Here is a 14100-nt window from a genome sequence, read left to right as displayed (position 1 = left end):
TGAGCCATTCCAGGGGGGAGACACACACAGGAACACATTGTTAGGAGACTGTGTAGGTGCTGTCTTTGCCCTGGGCTCCCATCAGGTCAGGTTCTGAGGAGTGCGCATACCTACCTCGGGTGGTACATCGAAAGATTCCACCTCCACTTCCGTTGAATGTGTCTTGTCTGAAGCCTGCTGGGGTTTTCCATCATTGGTTTTATCAGCTTTGTCCTTACCAGAGCCTTTGGAAGATTTCGAGTCTTTGTCCTTAGAAGATAACTTAAGCTCCTTCAAAGCCTTGGAGAATTTAGACTCCTGGGCCCCTCCTGAGAGAATTTCTACAGCAATTTCAACCAAGATTCTTCCCCTGAAGGACACACCTTCCCCAAAGCCTTCATTCAGTTCCTGGAAGTCATCCATCAGACTGTGGTTTCTGGGAGAGCCATACAGGTTAATCCAGGCAGGGCCGAAGGTGGGCAGAAAGCCTAAGATCACAGGGGTTGGTTTTGTGATTATTGTTTCCACGGTATCATGCGTTTGCTTTTAGAAAGTTTTAGCCTGTCACTTAGGATTATAACAAGCTAAAAAGACAGCCTATAAAATGCCAGCTATATATCAGACAATGGCCCAGTATCCAGAATATACAGAGAACTTAAAAAATTAAACCCTCAGAAACCAACAACTGATAAATGGACTAATGAGCTAAAAAGAGTGTTCTTAGAGAAAATGGGAAACAGTGTTCAAAAAGAAATGTACTCATAGATGTACAATAGAATTCTCCTCATTCAGTAGAAAGAATGATCTTGCACCATTTGTAAAAGAATGGAAAGGCCTGGGAAAAATTATGCAAAGTGAGACAAAGGATGCATGTTTCCCCCTATATGTAAAAGTTAGATTTGGCTTATAAACTTGCAATTAAATGCAGTGGGTGGTATGCAAGTTTATACAAATGTATTCTTTGAAATAGAGTAGATTCAAGGAAGAACTCAAATAGTGTAATTCCTTAGAAAGGCAAAACCAGAGTTCAACAAAATAAACACCAGGAAGCAGATACTTAAAATAGAGGGAAGCTGGGTCAAGGAGAAAGGGGTAGATGAAGAAAGAGAAGAATGCACTCAAGAATTTAATGTATACCCTACAAAATCAAGACGTGTGAGGGAAGGAGTGGGGAAGGGAGAAATGGGTAAAATGTTAAAAGGGATGACATGGATCAAGATAGATTCCTAAACTGTTTTATTTTATTTTTTTGCCAGTCCTGGGCTTGAGCTCAGGGCCTGAGCCCTGTCCTTGGACTTTCTCAAGGCTAGAGCTCTACCACTTGAGCCACAGCACCACTTCTGGCTTTTTGCTACGTATGTGGTACCGAGGAATCAAACCCAGGTCTTCGTGCATGCTAGGCAAGCACTCTACCACTAGGCCAAACTCTCAGCCCCTAAACTGTTTTATTAAATGGCAATTCCTTTGTACAACTACTTGAAGACAATTTTTAAAATGTAAAAATTGAAACAAATAAAAATATAGAATATGGAGAAAAGGCAAAAGAAAATACATAACAGAATACCAAGAGAGAGAATATTGCATATTTGTCTTCTAGTTCTTTTTTCTATGTATGTTTCTACTTGTTCATATTTACAGTTGTATTATAAAGACCAATGTGTACCTCTCTGGCTTCATTTGTTCATCAAATATTTGATGACTCCTAACATGAGTCAGTATCTCACCATGCTAGATATTACCATGGAGTTCAGGAGAGGGCCCTTAAGTAGAAATATTCATGAATAAATATTTACATTGTATACACCAAGGAGGAGAGATATCTTGTGTTAAAAGAATAAATAACAGATTGACATAGCATGAAGTGGAGAAAAGCAGAGAGAGAAAGAGAGAAAAACAGACAGAGACAGAAACAGAGAGAGAATCAGACAGACAGACAGACAGAGACAGAGATGGAGAAGAAAAGAGACAGAGACGAAGAGAAATTATGAATGGACAGAGGCAGCCACAGAAAGAAGTGTGGAACTAGAGGCTGAGCTGTGTGAGAAGACCAGAGGGGCAGAAGGATTTGGGGATTTTGACATTGATTTAATCTTTTCCTAAAACTATGGGAATATTTTAAGGCTGTTTAAGTGACGTTGTGGTACAATCACATCTCTCAAGACCATTATGCCACTATGTGAAGGATCATAAGAAGGGATGTGAGAAAACTGGCTTAGAGACCCTTTCATCATCAATGATGAAGACAATGTCACTGGAAGCAGGGTGAGCAATCAGATAGTGAGAAATAAATGTTCAGAAACATGTTCTAAACATAAAACTAAAAAGACCTGGAGATCATAACTATTTTTCTCTTCTCAATATGAACATCCTGGATAATTCAATGTCTGTGTTAACATCTTTTGGGTACCACAATGATCTTTCTGCCAAGAAGTACAGTGTGGTGGTTCTGAACACTGACTGCCTGGGTTCAAATGCCAGCTTTAGCACTTCTTAGCTATGCAAGCTTGGGCAAGTTAGGTTGTATTGCTTAACTTTTCCTGCGTTTCCATTCCTTCACCTGGAGGAAATGAAGATAGTGAGACTGTCGAACGGAGTAACATCAAGATATATTATATTCATAAACTGCTTTGTTAAATGCAGTTCCTTCATGCAGCTACTTAAAAACAGTAATGGAATTAAACTTAATAAAATTAATTAATGGAAAAGATAATATCTATTAAGTATTCACATGGGCCCCTAAATGATGGTTAAGTATATTAGCTATTAGTATGAATAAGCAAATGTATCATAACTTGCTTAACAACTTCTCTACCACTGCCAAGTACATGCTTCTGTAATTTTTTCACCATTTATAATAGTTTTGTGTCTAAATATCCTCTATTACCCTATCCCTCACTTCCACACACTGGGTTCTATCTATCCCTCAGATTCTGTCAATCTGTAAAGTAGACTCAAAGAAGCAGAAAAACTGTTTAAAAGGATAGAAAGATTTTCTATGGTCCCTGATAGCTACTTTTAAGACACTGAAGCATAGTTTCCTGAACAACATCAAGATATTTCTGAAAAGTTGTGACTAAAACATGTTCACATATGGGAGATAAATGGTGTAGGTGGGTGAGTATGTTTTCTTTAGAATGATAAATACTTCCATATGATGGAGAAATAGGCAACAGATAATTCACTGAGGCTTTTTCTATGATGCCACCCTGTGTGTGGCATAAAAATGCTTAAATCTTCTCTATTCTTGGCAAACCTTCAGTCTGAAGGGAAAAAAGAAAATAATTATATCAACTCCATATCTATGTGATGATATTTATAATATATTTATAATATACAAGTGTAGCTGAGTGTTTACACATGCATACATAGGTGTGATAGGTATGTGCACAGATGTAATTTGTTAATTATCATAACTTTGGATTATAGAGAAAACCTGCCTGGGAATTTCAAGAAGGAGAAATTATTGAGTTACAGAATTAGCACTTATTGACTGGGACTTTACACATAAAGAGCTATACAGTATCTTGGATTGCTTTCCTTGGTCTTGTCCTGCTGACTCAATGGGCTAGCTAGGGCTCTCTGCTTCTTTACTGTCATCCTGATGCTCTTACACTCCAATTCATGGTTGGGGACCTAACTTTTGGGGGGAAGGGACAGTTATTTAAACATGCAAATTCTATCACAGCCAATAAGCCATACAAAAATACCTAACAGGCTGGATTTGGCCTTCGGGCTTTTGTTTACCAATATCTGATTTCATCTAAGCTCATTTTCCAGTAACAACAGTGATCACATCTCCTGCCTCCCCGGCTCCATCCTCTGTGGAAGCAAGGCAGGCCACAGACCGCCAAGACACAGATGGAACCAACACAAGCCTGCTCTGATCTTTAACAAGGAGGACTCTAAAGCCGTCATTTTGAGACTTGTTTCCAAGTGAGACACTGAGAGTCTACCTTTATCTCCATCCTGCTCGTTGGAGATTTTCTTCAGGTCAATGAAGTGGGTTGCCAGTGCTACATCGTTCATACTGCCTTCATCCCACACCTGAATTTTCACCCTCCGACACAAGGGAGGGAACATTTCCTTGAAGACTATCTGTTCATTCCACACGGGATCGGCACAGTTTTTTTGCACTGTGGTTCTTCCCTAGAAACACAACCAGAAGGATATACATCACAGAAAGAAGTAAGTATATAAAAAAAGCAATTATTCTTCACACCATCTGGAAATATCATCCATTTCACACAGATCCTAATGGAAATCACTTGTACCCCATGAACATTATTGGTGATATACTGTCATAAATGTTTATAGGAGCACCTGGGGCAATAAGTTGCAATCAGAGTTAAGTAAGAAACACCAATGCTATGAATAAGAGTTCTACACATCTGGAAGACTGCAGAAAGTATGTTTGGCCCTGAACTCTTACTTTATGAATATGACCTTAGGCAAATTACTGCTCCAACCTAGACCTCAGTGTCTTTGTCATAAAGTTCAGGCAATGACCTATATGACCTCCAAAGTCAAGCAAAAGCAAAAAATACTCCAACATTTCCTACCTACATCCATCCCTCACAAAGGAGCAGAGGGAGTCAGGGTAGGTACATATCTCGATGGCACAGACACGTGTTAGTAAACAAAGTAAGTCAGATAGCCCAAAACATAGGTTGCATGTTTTTCCTCTTTTGTAATCATTAGAAGGTGCCTATAAATCTACACAAAAATGCAATGGATAGTAAAGACAAAAAATTACATTTGGGCATGAAATATCACAGGACTCTAAATATTCCCACAATGAAACCAAAGGAGGATATTCTTAGGAGAGGATTTCAAGGGCTCAATAGCTAGATGCATGTGATCACATAAAATGATACTTATTGAAATTAATACTACAAAAGGGAAACAAGAGGTTCTTTATTTTGCTTTATTTTTTTCTGTTTTTCCCCTTCTATTGCTGTCTTTGCTTTCTTCACCTTTTGTCTTTTATGTAAGTTTATCTGTTTGGGGAAGGGTAAATGGGAAGCACAGAAATGATGTGGGAAAGGGTGACCTAAAGCAGCAGTAATACGAGATAACATGCTGAAAATGTGTGGGAGAAGGGATTGGAAGGGAAAGAAACTAGGACAAAACAAGGGAAGAGGTGACATTGTTCAAAAAGAATTGTACTCATTCCTGACCTACATAACTACAACCTCTCTGTAATCACCTTTAGAATAAGTTTTAAAAATAAAAGCTTCCAAGGGGCCGGGAGTGTGACCTAGTGGTAGAGTGCTTGCCTAGCATGCACAAAGACCCAGGTTCCATTCCTCAGTACCACATACACAGAAAAAGCCAGAAGTGGTGCTGTGGCCCAAGTGGTAGAGCTCTAGCCTTGAGAAAGCCCAAGGACAGTGCTCAGGCCCTGAGTTCATGCCCTAGAACTGGCAAAAAAAATCTCCCAAGTCCATCCAGTCAGGACCAAGCTCTGACCACATACAAGGCCCTGAGAGTTCCAGTGGCTTTTGAGCAAGGAAAAGCAATGCCCAGGCTGATACGTAGGACAAGGGTGACCTGGCACATTGTGAAACAGACTGGGAGGTGAGGCTAACTCTACCAGACCTGGAAACTGGGTAAGGTCTCAAAGAAGTGGCCAGAGGTAAAAAGGATGTTCTGTCTGCCTGGCTCATAAGCCAAAATCCATTCTTAACTGCTTCTCAATATCTCCATGAAGAGCAGGTGCATAATCCTCTCCAACCTCCTGTCACCTGACTCCTTATCTTCTGGTAAGAGGCTTTCTTTCAAGTCACTGATTCATTTTTATTTTTACTTAGTTTCATGTATTAAAATATGTCCTGAACCAAAACCATGCATGGGTGGTTCACACCTATAACCCTAGCTACTTGGGAAGCTGAGACCTGAAAGACGAGAAGAAAGAAAATTTTATGAGACCCTTTCTAAACCTATAGGTTTATAGGGGAAGTTGGAATTAGGAGGATCAAGGTTCTAGATCTGTCTGGTTAGAAAAATCCACAAGACTTGATTTCCTTGAAGTAAAGTTGGACATGGTGGTTTGTGCCTATGAGCCTAGCCCAAACAGGAAGCCTACAGTAGCTGGATGGTGGCTCAGGGGTGACCCCAGGGTCAGAAGCAAGACTCTATCTTAAAAATATCAGTTAAAAAAATAGGGCTAGAAGTATGGCTCCGTGGGACTGCACCTGCTAGGAATGTGACATCCAGAGTTCAAACCCCCAGCGAGACAAAAAGTGGAAAGAGAAATTCCTGGATAAAGAGCAGGATTGTGGCCCAGGATTTTACTCCTGGTGACAACAGTTCCTCACCGTCTGCCCAGCAAAGGAGACTTCCACAAAGGGATCCACGAGATCCTTACTGTCCCCCACAAATGCCTTAGTGACGTTCGCCATAATGCTGGAGTTCATTTTGGGCAACCCTTCGGCTTTGTAGAGTCTCACATAGAATCGAGCCCAGGGTCTTTCTGATGGAAACCCTTGGGGTATCAGGAGGTTTCTATGGAGGAAAAAGAAACAGTACCATGCAAAGGTGTCACTCCTAAGAGTAGAGAAAAATGATAGAAGCCTTTGCAGGGGTGGGGAGGGAAGGAAAGCCAAAAGACGAGGATTCATCTCCAAAGTGACATTTTCTTCCAGTGTAAATGGTAATAAAGAACATGAACAGAGTGAATGCAAGTACATTCAAGTACTGAAATGGTAGCATTTAAACAGAACTCCACTCTGTGCTTTTCAGTTTTCCCATGCCATGAACTGCTGTCTAATAATAATAATAATAATAATAATAATATTATTATTACTGTGCCTTTGTCTTCTAGGTAAGTTTGTGTGGTTTGGGGAAGGGAAGGGGAAGCCTAGAAACAGTTGGACAAAGGATGAGCCAATTTAGCAGTGATACTCACTAGACACAGTATACAGGGGATGGGAGTAGGGAGGGGAAAATGAGAGAGGGAGTGAAAGTGCCCAAAAAGCAAAGCAGTCATTACCTGACTTATATAACTATAACCCCTCTGTACATCACCTTTATAATATTTTTAAAAGGAAACAAATAAGAGAACATACTTATTAAAAAAAGAAAGAAAAGAGAAGCCGGGTGCGGTGGCTCACGTCTGTAATCCTAGCTACTCAGGAGGCTGAGATGTGAGGATCACAGTTCAAAGCCAGCCCAGGCACTGAAGTACCTGAGATTCTTAACTCCAATTAACCACCAGAAAACCAGAAGTGGTGCTGTGGCTCAAGGGGTAGGGTGGCAGCCTTGAGCTGAAGAGCTCAGGGAGAACACCAAAGCTTAGAGTTCAAGCCTCACAGCCTACAAAAAAATAAATAAATAAAAAGTCCAGATAAGTCAGATAAGCTCAAGAATGGCTCATCTAGCTGGGTGGGTGCTACTCAGGAGCAGGAAAGTCTGTGAGACTCATCTCCAATTAACCACCAGAAATCTGGAAATGGAGCTGTGGCTCAAGTGGTAGGGGGCTAGCATTGAGCAAAAATGCTGAGACAGCACCCAGGCCCTGAGTTCAAGCCCCATAACCAACAGAAAAACAAAAACCAAGCACAACAACAGAAAAGAATAGCTCACCTCTAATGGACAATTAAACGAACCCAGACTATTCTAGGCCTAAAAGTTGAGCTCCAAAAGGTGGACCAAACCCTTGAGAAGACACACTCTGGCGTCTCTGACAGTCATAATCTCCAGTGGACAAGTGTGACTGTGAAAGTTCTCATGGACTGGTAAGGCTGGGGTGGAGGGTGGGGAAAGAGTTGCATAGAGTGAGGCCCTGAATGGACCTGTCTCACTTTTCTATTTGTTCCTCTGCATCCGAGGTTTTGGGGTTGGTGTTCAAGATGTCGCCTTTCCCTGTCACACTGATGTCACACTTCAGGTAGCCCTTGGTGCCAGTCCTGATGTCACTGGGATCTGTGAGTAGTGCCCACTTGTCACAGAACTGATGACCTGCAAAGCACCAAGGACAGCTCCTATCATCCACAGATGGACCAGGGTCCCAGTATTCTTCCCACAAGCCAAGGCTCCCACACTTGCCTTCCTCTGCTTCTATCTCCCTCACTCCTCTCCCCGCTTCGCATTTGCTCCCCACCCAGTTCTCTGTCTTTTCCACATGGTACCTAATGGATCACCTGGAAAGATTCCAGCGGTGACAAAAAGGAGGACATGAACGGAGTGCAGAAGCAATTTCTAAAACATTCTTAGATCCAGTACTACTGGGCTCTCATTTCTGCACCATAGCAAATGCTGAAGGAGCCAGGTAGCCTCTGGCACTTTTACTAGGAACCGTGAGCTCCCATTCCGCACACAGCCCCCTCTCAGTCATGCCCACTCTGCGAGGGCAACTGGGATGCAGTGAGTTGGAATCTGTTGAAGAGTGAGAGACTTCCATGAGGACTTCTGTCTTTGTTGTCCATTCTGTTAGGTATTTGCCCTTGACCTCACCTACTCACTCTGTTTCATCTTCCTTTTTAAATTATTACTGTATTTTATTGTTGGAATGATGTATGGAGGGGCTACAGTTACATTCTTCAGGTAATGGGCATGTTACTTCTTGAACATTGATATACCTTCCTATGTTTTTCTCCCGGGTGTCACCTTTTTATAAATCAGGGATGACAATAATAATCAACACGTCAATTCTTGAGATGAATTACGCCAAGCCCTTTATGTGTCCTTATTCACTTCACCCTCCAAAATCCCTCCAAAATTCACTTATTCTTAGGTCTACGGATAGGAAAACAGAGAAGTTCAATCTTTTCTCTGAAATTGCGCAGCTAAGAATCTGAATAGGGTCGAATGTAAATTCAAGCCTTCTGACTCTGACAAGCATTGTTCAATATCTACTTTCTGTTGCCTGTCCTGCTCAGGCCTTACATACCCATTTAGAATTTGCAATGTCTAGGAAAGTGCTTAGAAGTAGATATAGAAGCTAATTCTATTGCCAGATTTTCAAACTGAAGTACAAGAGCCCTATGTCTTCCACCCTCAAATAATTGGAAGTTACTGAATGTATGTCTAAGAGAATAAAGATAAATGAGGTAACTCTGCGTGCTATAACTCAAAGGAGAAGAAGAGAGTGAGATGGGGCAGGGGACACTTTCTTACCTGGTTGGTTGTACACAGTGCCCAGGTCTACTTTGAATGAGCCAATCAATATGCTTCCTATTAGTTTGTGGTGGAAGACCTGAGGAGAGAGACAGAGCCGGGACAAGTTGGTGAAAGGGGCTCAGAAGTTTCACCCTTATCTCACTTTGCCTTTGCCCAGAGGGTTGTAGAGTTTGGTCATAAAAGCCCTTCCGGAATATTCCACCTGTACACTCTCTGCCTTTCCCGCAGCAGGTTCTCAGCCAGTGCTTTACTGAAGGACATCTGACACTCTGCCTAAGATTTCTTCTAACCAATACAGAGCTACCATAAGCTACCTTTCAAGACTCACTTCTGCCTGCTAAAACTGCTCACCTCCAGTTTCTAGGGCAAATTTCACCTCCTCCAGTCAGTCCATGATCTCCCCAGCCAAACCTCCCTGACCTTCCCCACTAAATCTCCAAAACACTGTGCTCATGACTTCAGTAAAGAACTACCACAGATTTCCTTGAGATGTTGGTGATGTCCACTAAAGCAAAAGAGATAGCGCATGATCAGCAGAGCGCCACACGAACAGCTGTCTGTTTGTTTGCGTACTGTTCGTTCCTTCAGTACTAGGGTTTGAACTCAGGGCCTCACACTTCTCTAGGCAATCATTCTACTACTTGAATCCTACCCCTAATCCTTTGTTGTTGTTGTTTTGCAAATAAGGTCTCTAAATTTGGGCTAGTACTGAACCATGATCCCGCTGTCTCCTCCACCACCATGCTCCAGTGTGAGGAACTCCCAGAGAAGATTAGCAGAGCGGCTGCTGCTAATCTGTAAGTCGCGTTGTTTGAGAAGTGGCTGGAGAAGCAGGAGTCATTTAATACTTAAGTCCAGAAAAGAACAAGGAGGGGTGGCAGGGTATACAGCAAAAAGGGAATGGTGACTCAGATGTCCTCAGATCCTGGTGGGCAATCCTGCCCCCAGGAAAGAGAGTCAGGCACCTCTGCGTGGCTTTCAACTAACAGGAGATTTCGGCTCATATAGAAACAGTTTCTATGACAGCCAGAATTTCTCAGCCACGGTGTAGGATTTCCAGGAGTGACCTCCCTCCCCACCGCTGGAGAAAACTGTCATGTCCTGGGAACTCCACATAACAGAGTAGGTAGAGATGAACTGTTGTGCCTATTGGAAGATGGCCTAGGAGGCCTCTAAGCTGCCTTCTAGCTACAAGTCCATGAGTTCTTTCATCTCCTACCCACCACATGGCTTTGTTCATAATAGATGTTCAGCGCACATCCTGTGAATCCAATGGGGGGGGGGTGAATGGGAGGATTGTGTGGCTTCTAAATAGCTCCCTTTGGCAGAGGCAGTAAGAAAAGTTAAACTCAACTGACCTCAAGAGAGGACAGCCCTTCTCATCTCTCTCTCTCTCTCTGGCCCAAATCTCCCAGCAGTATTAGAGAACAGAGGGGAAGCAAGGACAGCTTGGCCCATGTAGAAGAGCTATTTCAGGCTACACACCAAACCCTCCCTCTGTCACCTGCATGCTAACGGTTGTTAGAGTGGTTGCCAAAGACCTGCAAAAGCTCAGAAGCTTGTCCCAGTTCTAGTCAGTGGACAAGGGTCCTACAGACAAAATGGCACACAAGAAACACAAATGAGCCTACCATGAACACATCAGGACTCCTTCAAGCACCCGCCTCATGGCTACATGTCTGGTGTGCCTGGCACAGTGATGCATCCGATTACCAGGCCTGTGAGGGCCTCTCACACCTCCGTACTGGACTCTACCTCTGCCCACTGCTGGCTGCCCTGAGAGCATCTACTCATTGCCCTCTCCACTACTGAATTCTTCCCAAGCACACTGAGTTTCATTTCATGGAGTTGTGGGGGTGGGAGAGGATTGTACCCAACGTCTTTAGCTCCCTAGACAAACACTTCATAGTAATACTTATACTTCCAGTCCTTTTCACTTTAGTTGGTTTTTCAGATAGAGTCTTGTGCTTTTGCCCAGGATGGTGTCAGATCATGATCCTCTTATCTCAGCTTCTCAAGTAGCTGGGAGCATGAACCACCAGAAAAGTACTCAACGTTCCTGTCCCAACCGAGTTTTCCTCTAAAAATCTTTTGTCTCTCTCTCCACAAGTTATTGAAGGATACCAAAGCATTTTCATCTTCCAAATTGGAGGAACACAAGAGATAGGCAATATTAGCTTTGATCTTGTATCTAAAAAAAAAAAATCTGTATACCTGTAATTCTAGCTACTCAGAAGGCTAAGATCTGAGGATTGAGGTTCAAAGCCAGTCTGGGTACAAAAAGTCCATGAGACTCTTATCTCCAATTAACTTCCAGAAAACTGGAAGTAGTGCTGTAGCTCAAGTGGTAGAGCTGCTCTATCCTTGAGCTGAAGAGCTCAGAGACAGCATCCAGGCCCAGAGTTCAAGCCCCACAATCAAGCCCCCCACCCCCCCCCCAAAAAAAAACATCTGTATGTTAACTCCATAGCTCCTAACCTTGCCTCTGCTATGGCATGAAAGCCTAGTCAAAACCTTCATCCGTGGAGCTGCTATGGAGTAGCAAACAGGTGGCTGCTATTTGTGGGCACAGTCCCAGGCCCCTAAAATATCTTCTGTACCTGTTGTCGTCATGCCTGAAAGTCAGACGCTACGAGCACTTGGCCCTTGATCTTTCATTCCTTAAGCATCACCGTCTTCAAGTGCTCCTGGGAAAGGTAACATCAGAACTCCACTAGGACTGAGCCTTGCACAGGGGGCTTTATTGTTGTTGTGTTGCTGGGGTTACATCATGGCATCGTGTGTGTCAGACCATGTGAGTGCACGATAGGCAGGAAGACAAGAAAAGGAGATTTCTGAAAGGTGCTGTTATCCTCCCAATTCCAGCTAGAGTTCCGTTATTCTCTACTCTCTTTTACAAGTGCGTAAACTAGTTCTGTCCTTGGGGAACTCTCGGGAGACAGCATTCATTTTTCTTTAAGCACCTTCCCCCCACCCCCATTCCAGGCATATCCAGCCTCAGTCTCACATTCTCCCCGCGGGAGAGTTAGTCATCACTGAGTCTGAGGAGATAGATGCTCATCCTCCTCTCATCGTGTGTGCTAGGGAGTGCTCCCATTTGGCCTCCCTCCCTATCCCTTCAAGAAGGACAGCTTCAGCGTGGACGTTTTTCCTTTCCACATTGGTAGGGAGATGGGGACCAGGATAAGCCCCAGGCTGACCCTGGTAACTCTGTCCTTTTCAGACCTAGACTGTGGAGGAAGCAAGCCCCTAGTGGGGCTAAGGAAAGGTCCAGATAGCAGAGCTAATACTCCTGGGCAAGTCTTGAGGTCCATAGTTTGAGACAATATGTAAGAATCTCAGTGGTACCCCTTGCTCCAAATCACATTCACTGGTCTAGCATCATCACTGATGAGACTAACACAGTTGGTTCCTTCCTGGTTTCTCTTCCCAGTTCTCTAGCTATCACCAACCAGGAGTGAAGAGGCCCTGATTAATGATCACTAGGGTGAATAAGCATGCCACACTTACTCAAAATGACAATCCATTAAGATGTCATCTGAAGCATGTATTTCACATTCCTGCATTTGATTGGTGTAATTTTGTTGTTGATTCCTTCCAGCTTTCTTCCGAAAAGCACAGATTTTAATGAGATGGTTTCTTTACCTCTGCCCTGGGGAATCTCAAGTTTTGCTTCAAACTCACCAACCCCTACCACACGCAGCCAGATCCACTCATTCCTAGCATACTGAGCAGCCCTACAAAGTCCCCAGTGCCTGGACTCTCTCTCCCAGCCCCTTCCCATGGCCACCTCCATCCACGGTGTACTTACTGAGATCTTGATGATCTTGTCAAAAAGATGTACTTGAGGCCCAATGAAGTCGAAGACGAAGTACTGTAAAACATCAAGTTCACCCTGGCTTGCATCTACGACCTTTGATAGGTCTGCTTTATTCTAACCAATGAATTGGATCATTCCCAATGGCTTGAGTACATCTGCAATTGAGCAGCCACCTTCTATGGAAGGTCATTCATATTGTTTTCAGTGCTCATTTTTTTTGAAGTCTGTAATGAGGAATGCTATCAGTAGCTTTGCATAGGTTCTATGTAATCCTGTGCCACTAAATGAGATAGGAAAAGTAGAATCTGTACATTGTGAATATATTAAATTTTAACACAGTATTAAAGTTTCTTTCAAAAAGAGCTAGGCTGCTTTAGATGCCCACCACAACATAATGAAAACAGTCATTTCTTTACTTCCTTACCAAATCTTGATATTGTTAACTCTTTTCACTAGTTCTCTTGAACTTGTCACACAACAGACTAGACAAGTAGTAGACATTTTATTTGACCTTTGCTTCAAGTCAGTCTCTTCTATGAGGGCAGTTAGAGCATTCTAAGATGCAGAGGATTTGCGGGGTGTCACTGTGTGCTTGGTTGTATGTATGTTTGGGGACTCTCTCGGGTGAGGGAGGTGGGACTCAAATATTTTCCTTAAATTATTTCCTTCAGGCTACAGATTGGAAGAATGACACATCAGGATTGGATATGCTGTTTGAGGCCTTATTCTTTTTTTTTTGCCAGTCCTGGGCTTGAGCTCAGGGCCTGAGCACTGTCCTTTCCTCAAGGCTAGAGTTCTACCACTTGAGCCACAGCACCACTTCCAGCTTTTTCTATGTATGTGGTACCAAGGAATTGAACCTGGGTCTTTGTGCATGCTAGGCAAGCACTCTACCACTAGGCCAAACTCCCGGCCCCTTGAGGCCTTATTCTTTTCATAAAACATGGTTCCTACAATTTCTGCACAGTTCAGAAAAATTCAACATGTTCTTCTAACCAAGCAAACCTATTTCAAAATCAATCATTAAATTTCTTCATACCTTTGTCATGAAATAGAATGGGGCTAAAAATGAATGTTTATGGAACATTAATAGAACTATTTTGAACATAGTTGGGAAGGACCTTGTAAAAATACAATAGGTGCAATAGATGGGATCACAGAGTGATCATTTTTACATGACA

General features: G+C 42.8%; 1 protein-coding gene across 1 annotated transcript in view; it reads right to left on the bottom strand.

Moving 5' to 3' along the window:
- The window catches only part of Fer1l6 (fer-1 like family member 6), a 141051-nt gene that overhangs the window by 91340 nt on the left and 35611 nt on the right, over nucleotides 1-14100 (bottom strand). Inside the window, exons 6-11 of the mRNA XM_090338730.1 lie at nucleotides 12911-12973; nucleotides 9097-9175; nucleotides 7782-7938; nucleotides 6297-6483; nucleotides 3933-4125; nucleotides 115-467 (exon numbers count right to left, since the gene is read on the bottom strand). Of these exons, the coding sequence (XP_090194856.1) occupies nucleotides 115-467; nucleotides 3933-4125; nucleotides 6297-6483; nucleotides 7782-7938; nucleotides 9097-9175; nucleotides 12911-12973 (1032 nt within the window). The remainder of the gene's footprint in view (nucleotides 1-114; nucleotides 468-3932; nucleotides 4126-6296; nucleotides 6484-7781; nucleotides 7939-9096; nucleotides 9176-12910; nucleotides 12974-14100) is intronic.

Source organism: Megascapheus bottae, chromosome 9, assembly GCF_031878675.1.
Source record: "Megascapheus bottae isolate mThoBot1 chromosome 9, mThoBot2.hap1, whole genome shotgun sequence".
NCBI classification, from domain to species: Eukaryota; Metazoa; Chordata; class Mammalia; order Rodentia; family Geomyidae; genus Megascapheus; species Megascapheus bottae.
The sequence above is the reverse complement of the archived record's forward strand: the minus strand, read 5'-3'. Positions and strand labels throughout refer to the sequence as shown.